Source organism: Heloderma suspectum, chromosome 2 (assembly GCF_057233095.1).
Source record: "Heloderma suspectum isolate Gila_16-S chromosome 2, 16-S_ref, whole genome shotgun sequence".
NCBI lineage: Eukaryota > Metazoa > Chordata > Lepidosauria > Squamata > Helodermatidae > Heloderma > Heloderma suspectum.
The window spans coordinates 184,661,446-184,683,210 of record NC_139459.1 but is presented as its reverse complement, the minus strand read 5'-3'; the positions used below and the strand labels follow the sequence as shown (position 1 = coordinate 184,683,210).

The following is a 21,765-nucleotide window of genomic DNA, read 5'->3' as shown; positions in this document are numbered from 1 at the left end:
TGCCAGTTCCGTACAAGGCCCGGTCTAATAGTCTGGAGAGAAAATAAGCTCAGCCCTTCCCAGAGCTCAGACAAAAAGAAAAAATTGTATCAGTTTCGGAGGAGGGAAAGGGCTGAATTGGAGCCCAAGCTGCCCCAGGAGCAGACTTGATAAATTGAGATTCCACTGACCATCTACGCAGTGGTGTGGGTAGATTTGCTACACCACAATTATCCTGCCAGGCACCAACATCGCTCACAGGACTTCCACCACCACTTTTCACAGTGCATTATGATCATCCTCTCTGCGTGGCATTCCATTCCCCCTTCCCCAGTCAGCTGCTGTCATTGCTCGCTGCACTGTGATCCTCTCTCTGGGCATGCTCACTGCTCTGCCATTGCCCTGCTCCCAGGCTGTCCCCAGCGACTTCCCATCCCATTACCTAAGACTATATAATTGCTTTCCCAACCTGGTGCCCTCCAGCTATGCTGGCTGGGGCATGCTGGGAGTTGTAGTCAAACACATCTGGGGGGCACCCGGTTGGGGAAACCTGGCTTACCATCTGCATTACCGCCACCCCCACCCACGCTCCAAATCCTCAGTTACTGAATCCTCAGCCTCTGAACTCCTCTTGCTGAGCACACCCACGATCACCCATGCCGTCTCTGCACGATGCCCTTGTTCGTTGACTGTGCCACCATCCTTTTCAAGAATCTTCACTGGAGCAGCGGGCACTGCCATTGCTCAAAAGACTGTGAGTCGTTTCCTCACCCCACCCCACTGTGATCCCATCACTCATTATCCATTTCTAAAACAAGATGGCTTGCCAGCATCCTTCCAATGACAGATCATTGTTATTTTTCCCATTTTACAGATGGGACGCTGACGGCAATTCCAGCACAATCCATAATTGTGCTGGAATTAAAAACACAGGTCTCCCGAGGTGCACAACACAATGACCAAACTCTGGAAAGCCTCTGGATTTCTGCTTAGGAACATCCTCACTGCAATACCTCCACTGGAACTTGTCAAGATTTCCCAGTAGGCAGGGGAGGATGTGCTAACAGAATAGGTAGAGCTATACACCACCCACCGCCCAGAGCTGAAACAAAAACAAGTCACAGATACACAACGCCACGCCATGGAATCTTTGTGTGGCATTTCCCACCCCAGAGGCAAGTCTGGCACCTACCTGGGAAATACCTGGGACCCTGGCCCAATTCCATGTCTCATGCAAACAAGCTATGCGGCCGCTGAAACCCAGCACTGCAGCAGAGAGACACATGGATACAGAAAGGCATACAGAAAAGAGAAACTGAGGAAAGGTAGGGGAGGTTATGATGGAGTGAAGAATTAGAACAAGGCAAAGAAGAATAGGGGAAAAGACAAAAGAGACAGAGAAGGAGGGATGTGAGCACAGACCAGAGGCAAAGAGAGCTTCCCCCACAAACTCCAAGCAGTGGTCAGGACTCAACAGTGACATGAAATAGAGAGCAAGTGCAGTCTAGTGGTTAGAGAGCTGGACTGGGACTCTGGAGATTGGGGTTCTAGTCCCCACATGGCCATGAAGCTCACAGGGTGACTTTGGGCCAGTCACTGACTCTCAGCCTAACTACCTCACAGGGTTGTTGTGGGGATAAAATGGAGAGGAGGAGGAGGAGCATGGGTTCTTTGCAAGAGGGAAAGTGTCAAGATGTGTGTGTGTGTGTGTGTGTAATAAATAAATAATACAACAGTTCCATCTCTCTTCCCATCCCTAATATCTGGTACACACACACCCTTTCTATTCCTGAGACAGGCTTTTAGCAAAACAGCAAAAAGGCATCCATCTAGCCAAACACTGCAACCTTTAAATATAAGTGCTAGGTCTATGAGGGCAAGGGGAGGGGAATTTAGCGGTCACCCCAATCAAGGAGCCAGATGGGCAGGTGGCCCTCAGGCCTCAGCGACACGGGTCACGGATCAGTAGAGCCATGGAAGCAAGGTTTCTTTTTCTCCCCAGGGCCAGTCTCAGATAAGAGACTATGACACATCCAGGGAAGCAGAAGCAGCAGCGATCCAATCAGTAGCGAGCGGGGGGGGGGGGCAACGCACTATTCCCAAAGAGAGGGGCACAGCAAGGAAGACCAGGGGCCAATAGGAATTGGGGAACAGAGCGGGGGGGGGGGACACGTGCCTACATTATCAAGGTTGGCCCACCTGAGCAGAACTTGGCAGAAGGCAAAGCAGACAGCTAGTTGGAGAGATCTGCAAGAGACAATCCAATGGGTGCATGTTTGCATCCAAGGTCAAGATGGGCATCGACAGCACTAGATGGGGAATCTGCAAGAGGGAAAGCCGTTGGGAGAAGGATGCGCTTGAAGGACATCTGTCTGGGATGCTGGTATTATTCTCTTTTCATTGCATTTGGCCCGAGGTCTCTCTTGCATGGTACAATGGAAGTTACCTAGCCCTGTGGCAGGACTGGCTCAAGATCCCTGGCTGCTTTAGGCACATGAGCATTTTGCTCCCCACGCCCCTATGCCGAGCAGCATAACAGCAGCACACCGAAGGATCAAGAGCTGACCCCGTAACACTCTTTTCCCATTTCCATTTGTAACATCTGTCACTTCTTCCCTTCCTCTCCTTTACGAACTGCAGTCTGTGCCCCCAGGCAGCAGAGATCAGAAGGCTCCCTATTATGTCTCTTGGAATGCAGGGGGATCTCGCCCAGCCCAGGAGGACAAGCTTCCTCTAGGTGCCCCTCTTCCTTCAAAGTGCAGATTCTCTTCCTCTCTCCAAGGCATGCACAAAGCTGAGGCATGCACCCCAGGGCCACTGCTGGGCCTGCTCTGTAGCACAGATCTACCCCCAACTGGGATCCTTCCCCGGCGGATCGGACCACGGAGACACTTCCTGCTACACTGGAAGGATACCTCTGGAATGTCCGAGAAGGCCTTCTTTCACTGCAGGCACAAAATCACAGCCCTTCTTTCCAAATTAAGTAACCCAGAACAACTACCAAGCTCCTGGCTTGATGCTTACAGTCCCAAGCACAGATAAGAATCCCCCCTTTTACCCTTATGGTGGAAAGACAGCCAGCCATTGGCTGGCCTTTAACCTCTTCAAACTGAGAGTAGGCAAGGATGCCTAAAAAGGGGGAACTGATCCGTGGTAAGTGATCTGGAATGAGCCCTCGCCTTGAGGCCGTTCCTGTTCTAACAACAGCTCGAACCACCTTCACCCCCCAACCATTCAACTCAAAACCTCTACTACTGGGGCAATGGGAATTATAATTCACTCTCCCATAGCCAAGCTCCAAATATTGGGACCTTGATGGAAGAGGAGGCCTCCTTCACAGACACAGAAAGAGAGAGAGAGGAGAGGACAGAGCCTGTGAAGGAGGGAAGAGAGAAAAGGCGGAGCGTCTGGTTGTGGGCGGGAGCCCCCTCCTTCCCCACGCACAGAGATCTAGGTCAACACTGATGCTTCAAGCTTTAGACAGTTTGTCAAAATAAGGGATTCGTCTATTCTCCCCCCAGCTCGCCCACATCATTGCCAGTCTCCTGCCTGGCAACGAGCTCTCGTTCTCCCCCCCCCCACACTCCCCATCCCAGTTCTTGAGCTGTTGGGCAAGCGACACAGGGAAAGGGGCTCATAAGAGAGACCCTTTGCCAAGCCAGGCAATGTTCAAAGGGGGCTCTCCAGCGGCCAGAGACCATGATTTCCAAGGGGTGTAAGGGAAGAAATGCTAGTGGGCCTTTCGCTATCACCCTAGAATTGGCATCCCTACCCCGAAACACCCCCCCGCCATCTCTGCCGTGTGAACACCCTCCCCCCACCCCCGCCACTGCATTGCCAACCTCTGTCGTCCTCAAGGCTCATTCGTCCCTTCGTCTCCCCTCCCTCTACCAAGTACCGCGGTTCAGAACAGTTCAATAACTTCCACCTTGTGACGCAGACCTGAGCTTGTGCAGGTTTGGGGAAGGGAGGGGCAAAGGGCCCGGGCAATGCTATGGGGAAGGTGGTGGGTTTCCTTGGAATCCCCCCTCCCTTGTAATTCCAGTCATTTATACGGGTCGGTGGGGGGGGGGGAAACGAGATCGCGTGGACATGCCCTTCACTCATCATCCTCTTGAATATGGACTGCAACCGGGCATTCACATGGCCATTCCCAAATCCCAATCCGGATTTGGGAAGGAGAGGCTGGATTCAGTACTAGGCAGAGCAGTTGGGGGCAAAGAGAGGAAGGCGTACAACAAGAAGAAATTATCTCCCCCACTCCCATGGTGCGGGTGGGGGAGCTGTTCTGTTCTGCAAAGTACCCAATCCGGACTGTGGAATAAGGAGAGGTTCTCTTCTTCCAAAGGGGGTTAATGGGCAGGAAAGCTGGGATGCGGGGGGGGGGGGGGATGATCGGAGCCTAGAAACCAAGTAAGGGATGTTCTACAGGACGGGGGTCCAGAAAAAGTGAATGAGATCCAGGCGCAAAGTGGGTGGGTGGGGAAGCCGGAGGCAGCGTCACTCACCTAGGATCATCCCTGCTCAGCTCACGCTGCCGGAGCAGCACCTCGCGTCTGGCCGCGGCGCAGCAGGGATGGCAGCCGCCAAGGCAGGGGATCAGCCGCCGCCGCCGCCTCTTCCTCCTCCGCTTCCACCTCCCCCGTGTCCGCTGCGGCGGCGCTGCTGCTGGCGGCGGCGGCGCTGCTAGGAGCGAGCCAGGCTAGGCGGCGGCGGCGGCGGCAACGAGAGCGGCGCGGGGGCCCCGGCGGCTGCAGCAGGGCTGGCGAGCGAGAGAGCCGGAGTAAAAGGAGGCATCGCCAAAAAAATGTCAGCGCAGGCTTTTGCTCTACACCCCCGGCAGGCGGCTCGCGCGCGCCCTCCCCGGCTCGCCATTGGCCGCGGCGTCAACCCGGGCGCCCAATCAGAGGGGGCCGAACCCAATCCGCAAATTAAAAGGAAAAACTGCCCCCCCCCCGCCGCCGCCGCCGCCGCCGCCGCCTGCCTTCGCGCCCGTCCCCAAAAGTCTGGCTGGCCGACGCGCTCTCCGCAGTGGCGGCGGCGGCGGCAGCAGCAGGTAAATGCACCTTTGGCGCGGCTCGAACGCCGCACGCGCTGGGGCACGCGCGCACGCCGCTGGCGGAGCGAGAGCAGGCCGGGCTCGAAACACGCACCTGGCGCGGCGCGGCGCGGCGGAGATCGCCGCACACGCTCCGAGGCGCGCGGACGCACCGGCCCGCAGCCGCGCATGTCCGCACTTGCGGGGGCTCGCTTGCGAACGAGCCCCGCCGCGTCCTGGCCGGGGGGCTCATTTCCCGAGCGAGCGCGGCCGGCTGGGGGCCGCAGCAGACCGACTCCGAGGCGGGCTCGAATTGCGGCTCGGCCTGCAGGAGGAGGAGGACTAGCGAGGTACACAGCGAGAGGCAACCTGGTGCCCCACGTTTTGGACTATAATCTCCACAGTCGCTGACCATTGGCTACGCTGGCCGGGCCTGATGGGAGTTGTAGTCCAAAAGCATGTCGAGCGCGCCAGGTTGGGGAAGGGTGTGTCTGCGCACTTTCGTGTTCGTTGCCCTTCCCGTCTTTCCAGCCTCCTTTCCAGAACATGTAAAATGGAAAAGAGCATGTGCACAGTGTATAATTATTTATTAATTACATATTTTTGTTTGGTGCATCATTATGTATTAATCGTTCACATGATGGGCTTACTTATTACATTTGCATACTGCTTTTCAGGCAAAGCACTTAAAGCTGCAATTCTGCATATGTTTAGACAGAAAAAACTCCTACAACTCCCTGGCTGGCTGGGGAATGCAGGGAGTTGAACTTTTTTCTGTTCAAACTGCATCAGATTGCATCCTAAGGCAGTTTACATTTTGTATAACAATGGGTTGTATCCAGTGTTATTCCTTCTTGGAGCCTTTCTACAGGAGGCCTTTATTGTACACTACTCACAGTAGTTTGCAGGTGCTTTGGGGGGGTTGTTCTAACAAGGAAAGTGGTATTTTTGTGAATGGCAGCATGAAATCCTGCTGTATTTGCACAATTCCACTATACCACAGTGCCACCTAGTAGTTGTGTAATGGAAGATACAGAAAGGCAGAGAAAGAAAAACCCTGGGAGAAAAAAAATGTGTAAAAGAGCCGATCTTAATCCCACAAAGAATCCAGAAGCGGAAGCCTTGATAAAGTGACAGGTTAAAAGCTGTTTTCATGTAGAAAAGCCCTTACAGTAGACTCACTGAAATGAATGGAACTTAATTAAGACTAATACTGGATACAACCCAAAGGTTTGACCATCTCAAAGATGACATTCAAAAAGAAAAAAAAGGGAGACCAGGGAAGAAGAAAGTAAGTTCAGATCCTCTCAGCTGTGCCTTCAGGGCAGGACTTGGGGCAAAGTCCAGGGCCCCACTGAACAGAAGGAACAGGAAGGCCCCCAAGGGCTGGCTTAGCACATTTTGAAGCAAGTGAGCCAATACGCACCTTACCCTCTAAAGAGGGGACCTTCTACATGACCATTAAGTCCAGAGTCTTAATATTGCCAAACTTCATCACTGCCCTCTTTCACAATGTTACATAATGAAGTTACTGAATGGAACTGCAGGAGACAGTTTTAAAAGGGAAAGAGCTAGGCTGTAACTGGTCCATGATCCCACATGTAGGAGCCTGAGAGGGCCTTGCTATCTCCCTCTGACCCTACCCTGCCTCGGATGTGCTCGGCAGCATCCAGGGGTCTCCCCTGCTTTATTCTCACAATCATCAGGTTAGGCTGAGAGAAAGTGACAGGGCTCATGGTCACCTGGGAAGCTTTGGAAGTGATGACCAAACTAGCAGATCTCCCAGTTATACAGCTGGACAGTGGAACATTGGATTGGAGTTACAACGCTGTGGAAGGGAGTTAACCCTCCCCTCACCCCTGTGTTATTTTCCCAGTCCAAATCCTCCTCCACCACCCCAGCTGCTATTTGCTTCAAGGGGCAATGTTTACAGATATCATATGGTTACCCAGTCTTTCTGGGTCTGGCGCCTCACTGAGGCAACTAGACAGAGAGGGCTGGAACATCCCGGGGGCGGGGGGTAGCTCAGTGGTAGAGCAGCTGCTTTGAATGCCGAAGGTTCCAGGTTCAATCCCCGGCATCTCCAGGTAGGGCTGGAATTTAAAAACTCCTGTCTGAAACTCTGGGAGCCGCTGCCAGCTAGTGTCAACAGTACTGGACTAGATGGACGAATGGTCTGACTCAATATAAGGTTCCTGTGACCTCTGAAGAAAGAGCCAATGTGGTATAGTGGTTAGTGTGTTGGTCTGAGGAGACCTCTGGTTCATATTCTAGCTCAGCCATGAAATTCACTGAATGACCTTAGGCCAGCCATTAACTCTCATCCTAACCTACTTCATAGGGTTGTTGTGAGGATAAAGAATTGGGAGAGAAGGCCATGTATGTTGCCTGGAGCTCCTTGGAGGAAGGGTAGTATATAAATATAGTAACACATATTTGTATTTGTTTGACAGAGGGGCCACAGCTCAGTGCTTAAGCATATCTATTGCATGCAAAAGGTCCCAGGTTCAGTCCCCAGCATCTCAGGTTGGGACTGGGGAAAGAGTCCTATTCGAAGCCACGGAGAGCTGCTGGCTGTCGTTGCAGTCAGTACTGGGCTAGCTGGACCAATGGCGTCAGTCTGACTCTGTATAAAGCTGCTTCCTGTGTTCCTATGAACTGAGCCAGAGAAGGAGGTGCCACCAGGCAGAGTACATAGCTCTGGACTAGATGGGCCAATGGTCAGGAATTATGGGAGTTGTAGTCCAAGATATCTGGAGGGCACCGCATTGCCTCCCCTTCCACCTCACTGATTTTCCATCAGCACCAAAGAGCCTGTAAATCAGGGATTAGAATTTCTGGGTCAGATGATAAAAACAGCACAATGAACTTGTGAAATTCACCACCACAAGATGGGAAGAGGGCCGCTAACACCACCAGTCCCTATGACTGCTTAAGAAAGGGTCACACAGACACAGTCATGGAGGACAGGGCTACCGTCGGCTGTTGGCCATGATATCTGGGTGAAACCTTAGTGGCAGGTATGCCTGGTATACTTTTGATACTGGATGATAGAGGGAAAATGTCCTCTTCTTATGACCTTTCCAGAGGCATTTGGCTGTTCACTGTTGGGAGACGAAATGCTAGCCTTCTTGGTGAACCTTTTGTCTGATCCAGTGAATAAGGCTGTTCTTATGGCTGAAGAGTGAAGCACATGTTAAATTTGCCATGAGGGCGCTACTACAAATGGCATCACTTTGGCAACTGCTCCTCCCTCCCACTGTAACATTTGGGAGCACATGTGTCCACACAGTCACGCAAGTGCTGGAACATGGGGCAAAAAGGGATTTGAAATGCTGCTGCTTTTAAAAGGCTGGGGGCGGGGGGTGTTATGGATGAGTGCTCCTGCGCTGGATCTGCACAGTGGCGGAGTACACAGGAACTGAAGATCAGACATAAAAGTTATACAGTGTTGCCTGTACGTCGATTACATCACAGGAGATATCCAGTTGCTCGCCATGACATTCACGCAACCACATTCCACATGGCAGTCATAAAAACAATGTATGTGGTGTCTGGGAGGACAGAAGTGTATTTTCCGCCATGTTGCAAATATTGCAGTTTCAATAAACAGAAGCAGAGAATCTGTCCACTCCCCACACACGCGCGCACACACTCAAAGTAGACACCACTGTACGGCATAGGAGACCTCGCTACTGATGAGCATGTCACATCCCTGAAAAAGGTCCCAGTATGCAAACAAGTGAAAGGGTGCTTCCAAATGAGGCTCTTAAAGCTCTTATATTGCAATTGCCCTGCCTCATTCACAGACTTTTACAGGGTGTCCAGACGACATCATTGTCTAGTTGTAACCGTCCCATGTTTTCCACAGAAAAAAATGTTAAGGAGGAAAAGACGGAATAGCTGCACAATGCCTTTGGATTGGCAGTACTAGGAGCCCCCCATCTGAAAGAATCTGAAGATTTTTAATTTATTTTTTTGCTTGCTGCATTGTCTTTGAAGGGCTTGGGGGCCTCTCCTTGAACTGAGCTTCTCCCATCCAAGGCCCATATTTAATTTAATGACTAACTTATGTCCCACTGAATTCAGTGGGTTTACTCTAAGCATAGCTAAGTTTGGATCCAACCCATAATCTGCCCTGACTTCCTTTGTTACAGATCCAGTCAGGTTCCTATCAGGTGTGTAGACTGATGAAACCCCTCTAGAATATTGGAAACAATGAAACTGCTCACCAACCACCCACAAGCCCCATATTACAGCCATCTAGGCATGGCTGGAATAGTGAAAATAAGGATGATACTCCATGCATCTGATGAAGTAGGCTTTAGTCCATGAAAGCTTATGTCAGAATAAAGTTCTAAGTCTTTAAGGTGCCACAAGACACTTTATTGTTGTTGCTGCAACAGACTAACATGGCCTCTGGAAGTTTTTTAAATGTATAATTCTTAGTTTGCACATAAATATTTATCATCACTCAATAATAAGAGTTGCCAGCTTTTTCCCACAGCAAGACTCCTGTATTATTAACAATGGCACAACAAGCAGAAATCCAGCAGATGATGCTTTCCCCAGAATACAGGTAAGATGCAGTGATGGGGAAAGCTTCCTCTGCTGGATTTCTGTTTTGTCATGGAGCTGTTAAAGGCACTGGAGCAAGGCAGTAAAAAAAAAAAGTTGGCAACCCTACTTGATGAGAACAGCATCCAGAAGTGCCTTGGGTTGGATCCAGGATCTGCCTTCCTTTGACAGAAGGACTCTGCTTACGGAAGGTGCCTCTGCCTGAGTTTCAGGGACCCTCCCTTCTCCCCACACCACAGCTCACTCCATTCAGTTCCCTAACCCTCTGTGAAGCATTTTCATAGGGCTAAAGGGGCTGCTGTGGGGAGAAGGGGCCAGAGAAGTCTGCTTCCATCAGCCCAGATGGATGCACTAAATCTGGATCCGACCCCTTGTTTGTGTGGAAAAGCCATTATAGAACAATCACCAGAGGCTGAGCTTTCATGTTTTAATTTAAAAATGGGACCTGAAGCAAAATGTTGCAATATGGAATGCTCCCGTTCAGGAGTTCAGCCAGCCATACCCTCTTTGAGGATGTTCCATTCCATTGCCCTTCCCCAGTATCTATCTCCCCACTCCAACAGCCAGCCAGCATTCCATGCCCACTGAACATGTTCAGTCCTCATTAAGTTGTTTTTGGAGGGATTTCCCCCTTAGCCCCTACCCCCCACAAGATTCTTTGTATTTCTGCAAACCTTGGGGTTCCATCAAACCTGCTGATCTTTTCCTCTTGTGCACAGTGTCATTTTGGCTACACAAGGATCCACAACTGGCGAATGAGTTCACAATTAGTATATAAGATACTACCCTTCCTCCAAGTAGCTCAAGGCAGTGTACACAGCTCTCTCTCTCATGCTCTCTCTCTCTCCCGCAGACACACACATACACACCTTTACCCTTGCAACAACCCTGTGGTGTGGCTTAGACTGGGAGATGGTGATTGGTTCCAAGTCACCCCTCAGCTGTCACTGCAGAATGAAAACTTAAACCTGGATCTCCCTGATCCTAGCGCAGCATGCTTACCATTACACCACATGGCCTGAAACCAAATACTTTTCAGTGGAGAGCATTCACAAGTCCAACTGTCTGCCACTAAGTGATGAGACAAAAAGCAATGTACGCATGCACAATGTAGAGTGGACGCGTGTGCGGACAAACCTCCGTCTTGATGAGGTTACGTGGAGGTACAAACCTGATTATTGCTCAACTTCCCTGACTTTCTAGCCCCATACCTTGTCTGCGTATGCCTGCCAAAGTCCTTGCAACTAACACAAAATCACTATGGTAAGATCTATTAGACCAGCTTTTGCTAGCAAAGGAAGATGAGAGAAGCATCTCATATGGCCACAGCCTTTGAGAGCGGTGCCGGCTCCAGGATTTTGAGGGCCCTTGGGCAAGACACCCTCCATGGGCCCCCTCCCTCAGTGAGTCCGCCTTCTCACCGCCATGGTCACCATCTGCACTTGCTCCTCCTCCTCCTCTGTCTCATCAGTGTTACCACTTGCTTGACAGGCGGAAAGCCAGCAGCAGTGGCATCTCCTGCTCCTTCTTCTTACCACCACCATTATCTGGGCCAGAGCAAGAGGCAGGTGAACAAGCAGATTGGAATGGCAAAGAGGATGAGCAATGCCAGGGGCGTCTTGTCAGGGGGGCCCTGCTGGGGTGTGGGCCCCTGCCAGGCGCCCGACCATGAGTACCTCGACACTGGCCTTGTTTGAGAGAGCCGGAACCCATCTTCAGAGGGAAAGAAGCAACAACCGATGTTTCTTGTTCTTCCTGCCAAAGAGTTCGACGTATGCCTGCATTCTCGTATAGTAACAGAGCTTGATCTAACCAAAAAACTTGACTTGCCTATTTCACAGGAGAATTGCTGTAACTTCTTCTGCATCTCACCCCCACCCCCCGCCCCTCCAGTTGGTGAGAAGGTGCTAACTTGGGATGGGCTTGGGCAAGCAGGAGCATAAATGGCTCCAGTGTGGGACCAGCTTGGGGGCAGGGTGTGGAAAAACAATTCTGATACGAAGCAGCAGGCTTGGGCAGGAACAGGGCAGAAGTGTGGAAAGGGGTGGGTGGGTGGAGGGCATGGAATGGCTCTCTCAAAGGCAGAGGCCAATACGAGTGGGGTTCTGTGAGAGGCTGTCATGGCATATGTGCCTCCGGGCGATGGTGAGGGTGAATTCCTCTCCTTTGTTTCTCTCCAAAAGTCAGCAAACAAAGCACAACAGTTTAATATGCAATAAAAAATAAAATACAGCCTAAATCATGAGGAAACACTGTCAGAAACAAACTCCGATTAACTGATAAAGCCCTGCTAAAACAATCTTGTTGTGGCTGTCTTTCTCAAATAATATACAGTAGGGCTTTCCTTGGCAAGAGAATTTCATTATGGGAGAGGGGGGCGCAACAAAACAGACCCTACTCTGTGACCTTACACCCCCTATCATTCAGAGGCCTGAAGATTGTACTACTCTTGCTGCACTTGAACCTGCAGCCTACAGTCCTCAGTTTCCTCTGGATACTTATTTAGATATGCGGACTACGTAGAATAATGTATATTTGAAACAGAAATATGGAATCTTTTCTTTTTATTAACAGTGTCGTGAATGGTTACTGTGAATGGATACGCTTTTTTGCTATGTTTCTTTTGTTTTTGCCCCCCCCCTTTCACTCTCTTGTTTCTGTTATAATTGCAAATAAAGCTGGCAATCTGACTCGTAGGACCAAACTAGATGTGATTCCAAATGCATCATTAGGAAGCCTGTATGTTAGGAATCTAAACTTTTTAAAATGAGTAGCAAGTGCGTGGGGGCAGAGGAGTGCTTCACATTGTGATCCTGACAAAAATCCCCCCCCCCAGCATTGCTATTTGTTGTTCAGTCATTCAGACATGTCCGATTCTTCGTGACCCCATGGACCATAGCACACCAGGCCTTCCTGTCCTGCGCTCTCTCCCAGAGCATGCTCAAGTCCATATTCATTGCATCAGTGATGCTATCTAGCCATCTCATCCTCTGCCGTCCCCTTCTCCTTTTGCCTTCAGTCTTTCCCAGCATCAGGGTCTTTTCCAGTGAGTTTTCTCTTCGCATTAGGTGGCCAAAATATTTGAGCTTCAGCTTCAGTATCTGTCCTTCCAATGAGCACTCAGGGTTGATTTCCTTTAGGATTGACTGATTTGATCACAGTTCAAAAGCATCAATTCTTCGGCACTCAGCCTTCCTTAGAGTCCAGCTCTCGCAGCCATACGTTACTACTGAGAAGGCCGTAGCTTTGATTAGACGGATCTTTGTCGGCAAGGTGTCTCTGCTTCTTACTATGCTGTCTAGGTTTGCCATAGCTTTTCCTCCCAAGGAACAAATCTCTTTTAATTTCATGGCTACAGTCACCGTCTGCAGTGATCTTGGAGCCCAAGAAAATAAAATCTGTCACTGCTTCCATTTCTTCCCCTTCCATAAGCCAGGAAGTGATGGGGCCAGATGCCATGATCTTCATTTTTTTAATGTTGAGTTTCAAACCAGCTTTTGCACTCTCCTCTTTCACCCTCAACAAGAGGCTCTTTAGATTCTCTTCGCTTTCTGCCATTAGGGTGGTATCATCTGCGTATCTGAGGTTGTTGATAATTCTCCCGGCAATCTTAATTCCGACCTGTGATTCATCCAACCCGGCGTTTCTCATGATGTACTCTGCATATAAGTTAAATAAGCAGGGCGACAATATGCAGCCTTGTCGTACTCCTTTCCCAATTTTGAACCACTCGGTTGTTCCATGTCTGGTTCTTACTGCTGCTTCTTGACCCTCGTACAGGTTTCTCAGGAGACAGGTAAGGTGGTCTGGTACCCCCATCTCTTTCAGAATTTGCCACAGTTTGTTGTGATCCGCACAATCAAAGGCTTTAGCGTAGTCAATGAAGCAGAAATAGACATTTTTCTGGAATTCTCTTGCTTTCTCCATGATGCAGCGAAAGTTGGCAATTTGATCTCTAGTTCCTCTGCCTCTTTGACACCCAGCTTGTACTTCCGGTAGTTCTCGGTTCACATACTGCTGAAGCCTAGCTTGTAGGATTTTGAGCATAACTTTGCTGGCATGTGAAATGAGTGCAATTGTACGGTAGTTTGAACACTCTTTGGCATTGCCCTTCTTTGGAATTGGAATGTAAACTGACCTTTTCCAGTCTTGTGGCCACTGTTGAGTGTTCCACATTTGTTGGCATATTGAATGCAGCACTTTAACAGCATCATCTTTTAGGATTTTAAATAGCTCAGCTGGAATACTGTCATCTCCGCTAGCTTTGTTGTTACTAATGCTTCCTAAGGCCCTCTTGACTTCACTCTCTAGGATGTCCAGCTCAAGTTCAGTGACCACACTGTCATGGCTTTCAGGGACATTAAGATCTTTCCTGTATAGTTCTTCTGTGTATTCTTTCCACCTCTTCTTAATCTCATCTGCTTCTGTTATGTCCCTGCCTTCCTTGTCCTTTATCATGCCCGTCTTTGCACAAAACATTCCCTTGAGATCTCTGAGTTTCTTGAAGACATCTCTAGTCTTTCCCATTCTGTTATTTTCTTCGATTTCTTTGCGTTGTTCATTTAAGAAGGCCTTCTTGTCTCTCCTTGCTATTCTCTGGAACTCTGCATTCAGTTGGATATATCTTCCCCTTTCTCCCTTGCTTTTCTCTTCCCTTCTTTCCTCAGCTACTTGTAAAGCCTCATCAGATAGCCACTTTGCTTTCTTGCATTTCTTTTTCTTTGGGATGGATTGAGTTGCTGCCTCCTGAACAAAGTTATGGACCTCCGTCCATACTTCCTCAGGCACTCTATCAGGTCTAATCCCTGAAATCTATTCCTCACCTCCACTGTATATTCATAAGGGATATGATTTAGGTCCTACCTGAATGGTTTAGTGGTTTTCCCTACGTTCTTCAATTTAAGCCGAAATTTTGCAACAAGAAGCTCATGATCTGAGCCACTGTCAGCTCCAGGTCTTGTTTTGACTGACTGTATAGAGCTTCTCCATCTTTGGCTGCAAAGGACATAATCAATCTGATTTCGATATTGACCATCTGGTGATGTCCATGTGTAGAGTCGCCTCTTGTGCTTTTGGAAAAGAGTGTTTGCTATGATCAGTGTGTTCTCTTGGCAAAACTCTTATTAGCTTTTGTCCTGCTTCATTTTGTACACCAAGGCCATGCTTGCCTGTTATCCCGGTGATTTCTTGACTTCCTACTTTAGCATTCCAATCCCCTATGATGAAAGGACATCTTTTTTTGGTATTAGTTTTAGAGCGTGTTGTAGGTCTTCATAGAACTGATCAACCTCAGCTTCTTCGGCCTCAGTGGTTGGGGCATAGACTTGAATTACTGTGATGTTGAATGGTTTGCCTTGGATTCGTACTGAGATCATTCTGTCGTTTTTGAGATTGTACCCCAGTACTGCTTTCCCCACCCTTTTGTTGACTATGAGTGCTACTCCATTTCTTCTAAGGGCTTCTTGCCCACAGTAGTAGACATGATGGTCACCTGAATTAAATTCGCCCATGCTTGTCCATTTTAGTTCGCTGATTCCCACGATGTTGATGTTCAATCTTGCCATCTCATGTTTGACCACCTCCAGCTTACCTTGATTCATTGATCTGACATTCCAGGTTCCTAAACAATATTGGTCTTTACAGCATCAGATTTTCTTTTCACCACCAGACACATCCACAGCGGAGTGTCCTTTCGGCTTTGGCCCAGCCGCTTCACTCTTTCTGGCGCTACTTGGAAATTCCCTCTGCTCTTCCCCAGTAGCATATTGGACACCTTCCAACCTGAGGGGCTCATCTTCCGGCGTCATGTCTTTTAGCCTTGTGATACGTTCCATGGGGTTTTCTTGGCAAGAATACTGGAGTGGGTTGCCATTTCCTTCTCCAGTGGACCACATTTTGTCAGAACTCTCTGCCATGACCTGTCCGTCTTGGGTGGCCCTGCACGGCATAGCTTATGGCTTCACTGCATTACGCAAGCCCCTTTGCCACAACAAGGCAGTGATCCTTGAAGGGGCAGCATTGCTATTAGCCCCAAGGAAAGAAAGCTCCCATTGGCACCAGAGATTAATTTTTTTCCAGGGCTAATGGACACGTGGGTTATGTGTGTCAGGCTTTTGATGGGGGAGGAAAGAGTTAAATCTCCTACGTCCATGTGATGTGGCCCCTGAAAAAACCCTCCCCCATGCCTGATATTAATATTTTTTTACAGATGTCATATGTAATATGGCCCTCAAAGTCTATCCATATCACCACTTCTATTTATTATTTATTGTTATTTCAACAATTATATATTAATATAATATATTATAATAGTTTTGTTATTTTTTATCCCACTTTTCAGCTCCCAGAGCAGCTTCCACGCAATCAGTAAAACAAGACAGCTCCTGCCTGCAGGCTTACAATTTAAAAAGGCATGCGTGACACACAAGGAAAAAGGGATTGGAAGGGAAGAGGAAAAGATGAGTCTTCCAGTGGGGAATGAATGGCCCTGTTTTCCCTCTCATCTCCCTCTGTTCAACCTGCTGAAATGACTGCTATTTTTAGGTGGATGGTTTACCACAAGGTGGCTTTCTTCCTTAATACCCATCTGGCAACATAAAAGCTTCCCCCTCATGGCAAGATCACTTGTTATCACCTTCTGAAAAACACTTCTTCTTACAAGCGCTCCAAGACCTGCCCTTTTACCACATCAGAGATCCCCACCTTACCATGTGAACATCGAGGAAGAAAGTCACCTTGTAATGATCCATCTGCCTCCAGTGTGGTCCTGCAGATCAGCCCATAGTGAGAACGGAAGAATGGTTTATTATGAACACATCGATGGTTTATTATGCATTTGAATGGCGCAACCTCTTGTTTGAACGCAGCCTAAGAAGTTTGCATGCTCAGCATGGGGTCTCAACAAAAGGCTGGATTATTTGAGACATTTTCTTTTCAGCGATTTGTTGGGTTTTAAAGAAAAAATCAACAGTGAAATGTTTCCCTCTTCTCAAGAAGCTGAGTAGCTGAATGCCGTTCACAATTCCCGACTTGCATGTCGACGCGTGCACAAAGACAGGTGCAGACATGCTCACTAAAGCCACACTTAATTGCAACACTCACAGACGACTCCTGAGAGGAGTACAGACTAATACCCAAGCTGTCCTCTTCCTGAAAATAGAGCCCCCCACAATCATTTTGAAGTCATTCCTGCACCACACAGTAACACTTCCTCTGTTTGGCACATGACTGATCCAGTGTTACAGCACCTAGGGAGGATCTGAATCATCAACAGAGATGTAACTTCACGTCCAAGCTGTGGTGCGCTTAAGAACATGTGAACGGCCTTGCTGGATCAGAGCGAAGGTTCATCCAGCCCATCTCTCTGTCTCCAGCGAATGGGTCACCCACCAAGTGCCCTTTAGAAGCTCGCAAGCAAGGCAATCTTAAGAAAGCCATACCTTGCCGTTTACTGTATCCCAATGCCTAGTAATTATAGGTATGCACTGCAGCCTCTGAGGCTCTCTATTGATGGCGAACAGTGTTTGAATTTGCCCAGTCCTTCCTGAAGCTGCCTAAGGTCAGAACTACAGAGTGGCACCATCAGGGTAGGGCTCTGGGGCTGATGTCCATGGCCCCACCCAGCAGAATGAGGGCCCCCAAGTGCAGCAGGGCAGGTTGCATTACCACATTTTGAAGTAGGTGAACATAAGACAGCCAGTGTGGTGTAGCGGTTAGAGTGTTGGACTGGGACTCAAGAGACCCGGGCTCTAGTCCCCATTCAGTCATGAAGCTCACTGGGTGATTTTGGCCCAGTCACTGACCCTCAACCTAGCCTACCTCACAGGGTTGTTGTGAGGATAAAATGGAGAGGAGGAGAACCATGTAAGCTGCCTTGGGTTCCTTGCAAGAGGAAAAAAGGTGGGATATAAAGGTGGTAATAATAATAACAACAAAAGAAGAAGAAGAAGAGCCCTGCTGGATCAGACCAAGGGTCCATCTAGTCCAGCATTCTGTTCACACTATGGCCAACCAGCTGTCAACTGGGAAACTACAAGCAGGACATAAGTGCAACAGCATCCTCCCGCCCACGTTCCCCAGCAATGGTGTACATAATAAGTGAAATAATACACATCATAATCTAAATAGGGGTGTCTCTTTAAGACCATAGAGTCCACAGTCTTAAAATCTAACTGAACCACTGGAATGCCACATCACACACATACACGTGTAACAAAAGCCTCACAGCTGCTTGTCTGAAGGGGGAAGAGGTTGCTTATTCCTTTCCCTACCCAGTTTCTCCACTCCAAATTTACACACATACACATATACAGAGCTCCTCTACCCCCACCCGGGAGGTTCCCAGTGAATGTCCCAATCATAGGCTGTTTTAAGCACATATCTATATAACGCGTAGTTAGGCCAACTTTAGAAAAGACAAGTTCATGGAGGACCAGTCTAGTGGCCCCCAACAGATGTCATTGGAATGCATTTCATGTTAAATGCCTGTGTGATTCCTAAAGAAATACTTCAATGTTGTGTTTACCCTAAGCCTGCTGCCCATCACTAAGGTGTTCCTTAGTGTTTGGGGAAGGGAGAATAATTGCATTTTCTAATTCATTCTCTCCACACCATTTGCAGTTGTATACATGTCAAATCATGTTTCCCACCCTGTCCTCCTCATCTTTTATTTAAATTTAAAAGTTCCACACTTCTTCAGCTTTTCTTCACAGGGATGTTCTATCTTCTTGCCTTTAAGGGCACAATCCTATGCATGTCTAGACTGAAAAAGAAACTCCCAGCATTCCCCAGCCAGCAGTGCTGGCTGAGGAATGCTGGGAGTTGTAGGACTTTTTTCTGTCTAAACATAAGATTGCATTTTAACTGGCCTTTTCTGTGCCTTTTTCAGCTCTGTGGTATCCCTCTTGAGATGGGATGGCCAGGACCCCCTCTCCCCAGATTCAATGCTGTAATATCTAAATGGGTTTCACGTGCCATAGGGAGAAGTACATGCCTTCAGTCCTGCAATACCCCTTTGCTCAGCAGAGGTGTGGAAACTGTTGCCCTCCAAATGTTGATGGACTCCATCTCCCATCATGCTGGATCATTGGACCTGCTGGCTGGGGCTGATGGCAGTTGGAGTCCAACAACATCTGGAGGGCCTCCGTTTGCCCACCCCTGCTGCAGGGAGTCAGTCTGATGAACTTCATAGCCCGCACTGGCCCTTGTCAGTGCATTGACCAGGAGAAACAGAGCATCTAGTCCTGAAATTAAAGCCAGCTGCACGTACCCTGAGGATGCATTGACACAAGAGCTTCTCTTATTGTTGGTTGCAAGACATCCGGACCAAACAGACCCCCACACACCCAGAATGAAGGTATGAACCCCTTCCCAGCTTTGCCACCTGGATTACACAGGTTACAGAGTGCTGCAGTAGCCTGGAGTTGTCGTTGTCTTTTGTACATGTTGTCTGGGGACTGACAAGGCTGAACTAGAGGGCTGCTGTGTGCATTACAGCTAATCATGTGGTGGGGAAGACATCTGATTGTTTTGTATCCTGGCCAAATTGGATTTTCAGTTGGTGGAGATGTGCATCAAGGGAGAGGGAAACTACTCACTGCATGATCAAACTGTTTGTGGGAGCAGGTTAGCCATATTATTGCATCACATTTTGTTTTATTTCTTAGAGAGAAAGGGAGGGGTGGTTGGAATCAGGTATGCCTTGAAATATGTGGGTATTCCAAGGCATGTAATATCTGTGGGTTATGGAAGAAAATGCACTCTGCACATTCTCAGTTACTTTCTCACATAGATGAAATCTCCCTAGAACGGTACGATGTAGAGAAAAACTGAGTTTCTATACCTTTCATATTTCTCTAGCACTAGGAATTCCAGCCAGTTTATCACCTCCTTCATGAGAAGTGACAGGAAGCCCATAGCGAGACATTTTGTGGTGAGCGGGCCTATGGGTACACTAGAGGTGGGGAATCAATGCAGAACAGTCAGGACCAAAGTGATTAACTATATTCAATATTCGTAGAATATGTTATTTTTAAAAATTGCAAAAGTTTCTAGTGTTTGTCAGTTATCCTTGTACATTTCTACACCATGACAAGTCAGAATTCTGGGGGATCCTAGCATATCATTCATGAGCAAGCATGCTAATGCATGCTGCCCGATCACTCCCACTTGGCTCATCCCACCAGCAGGAGCAGCTCTAGGAACCAGGAACTCACCAGGCGAAAAAAAACTTGGCATTACATCTGAACCGGAACCCCTAGTTTTTCACTCCCCTAACAACAAGCCATAGTCTGAAGCCAGGGTTGAAGATGGCTTACACTCCTTGGCTTGTTTGGGAGCAACAAGCCAGGAGTCAGGTTTGGATGGGTTTCAATATAATGCTAAGCTTTTTCTTGCTGCCGAATTCCTGATTTCAGTTCTGGAACCAGTCCCACTGATGGGAGGAGCCAAGTGGGAGTGATCAGGCAGTATGCACCAGCACACTTGCCTGTGAATGATATAAACCATGAACTTTCAGAATGCTGGATTATGAATTTGTGCAAACACAGTTGCAAAGAAATCCAGAAGGTGGGAGCAGGTTTGCTTCTTATTGAGCAACTGAATAGAATGTAGCCTTCACACTTTTCCGTATATTACACGTGATATTAAAGCCGTACTGTTGTTGTCGTTTTCAAGGAAAGCCAAATATTTAGGGAAGTGGGCCAGTAATAGTACTGGCTTGGGGGGGGTAAGCCCCCCTATGACTCCAGTCCTGAGATACACTTGCCTCTTGAGCAACACTTAAAGTACACGACCTGTGTTCTGCTTTGCATCTGACCAACCTAGGCTAGTCTTTTTGACTAACGGAATCCAGTTTGGGGGCTCAGCTTACAACTTCTAAGACTGATTCCTGACTCAAACCCCAACATCACTACATAGTCAGCTGTCAAGCACATTGGATTTGCCACATAGCCAGGGCTGATTTGGGGTAATGTTAAATACTCCCAGTATCTCCCATCTTTTCTCCCCTGTGTCCCATTTTCACTGCTTCCACTCCTGATGAGCTCTTTTCCTACAGGTTTCCATTGTATTCATCTTCTCCCACCCTTGTTTGGTTTCTCTGCCTTCTGTCATGTGGCTCAGGCCTCGAACAGCCTAGTCTCTGTCCTTCACACAGTTTTGGCCCATCACCTCCTTTAAGACCCCCAGCGACGCCCTGTTCTTCAGCAAAGCCTTTCCTGAACCTGCATGCAGTCCAACTATTTGCATGTTCACATACAAATAAGCCCCATTGAGAAGTATATCCCTCCTTGTTCGCTGAGATTTTCTGGTGAGACTTTCTCTTGCTCTGAGCGCTGCCTCCTAAGGTCTGAGATATGGCAGGAAGCAATAAGATTGACTAAGGCAGGGGTCTCCAATGTGGTGCCTGCAGGCCCCATAGCACCCACAGGTGCCTCCAGTGGCACCTGCAAATGGGACCCCAACGTGGAGCCCATAGGCACCCCCAAAAATGTAAATTAGTTTTCATTTAAAAAATTTAAATATACGTACATGGATTTGTATAAAATGCATACACATTTCTAGCAATTATACATGGGCTGCAATAAAAGTAGACCCAATATCCAAATAACTATCCATTTGAAGGTGACATCTATTTGCCACCCTTTCAAATATTGAAAGCATTGTAAGGTCCTCAATCTATTACATTATAGGAAGTGTTTATCTTTCCAATGTTGCAATATCTTTTAGCTGTCAAAAGAGCACAGAGAATCCATTTACACTGACCATTTGTTCATTTCCATGATGCAGGTAAATAATTTAAAAGAGCGTGTACACCCGTTCATATTAAAGATATTCCAGTACAACATTTATCTGTGCAATAACCTCCTCCCCAAAAGAAGCAACTACTGGACATGGCCCAAAACATAGGCTTAAAAGAAACATTAGCTGCATTGCACCACTGGTAATTAGCCAGATTAGACAATCCTTTATTAAAGAGAAGTTGCAGTTTCCAGTAGACATGAAACAAATGTTTTTGCTAAAGATGCAGCCTAAGATCCATAGACGCGACAGGTAGACACCAAGGTGGTGATCCACTGATTAGGCATTTTGTAGTGGTGCCCACAGCATGGTCTCAAATTCCCAGATGTGTCCATGGGTCCAAAAAGGTTGGGGAACCCTGGACTAAGGGC

At 48.2% G+C, this 21,765-nt stretch overlaps 1 protein-coding gene across 1 annotated transcript in view; it reads right to left on the bottom strand.

The window, feature by feature from the left end:
* ZNF385A (zinc finger protein 385A) overlaps positions 1-4,824 on the bottom strand; it is a 169,445-nt gene extending 164,621 nt beyond the window's left edge. The window contains exon 1 of the mRNA XM_084832285.1: positions 4,488-4,824. Coding sequence (XP_084688411.1) covers positions 4,488-4,497 — 10 coding nt within the window. The 5' untranslated portion in view covers positions 4,498-4,824. The remainder of the gene's footprint in view (positions 1-4,487) is intronic.
* Between the last annotated feature and the right edge of the window lie 16,941 nt (positions 4,825-21,765).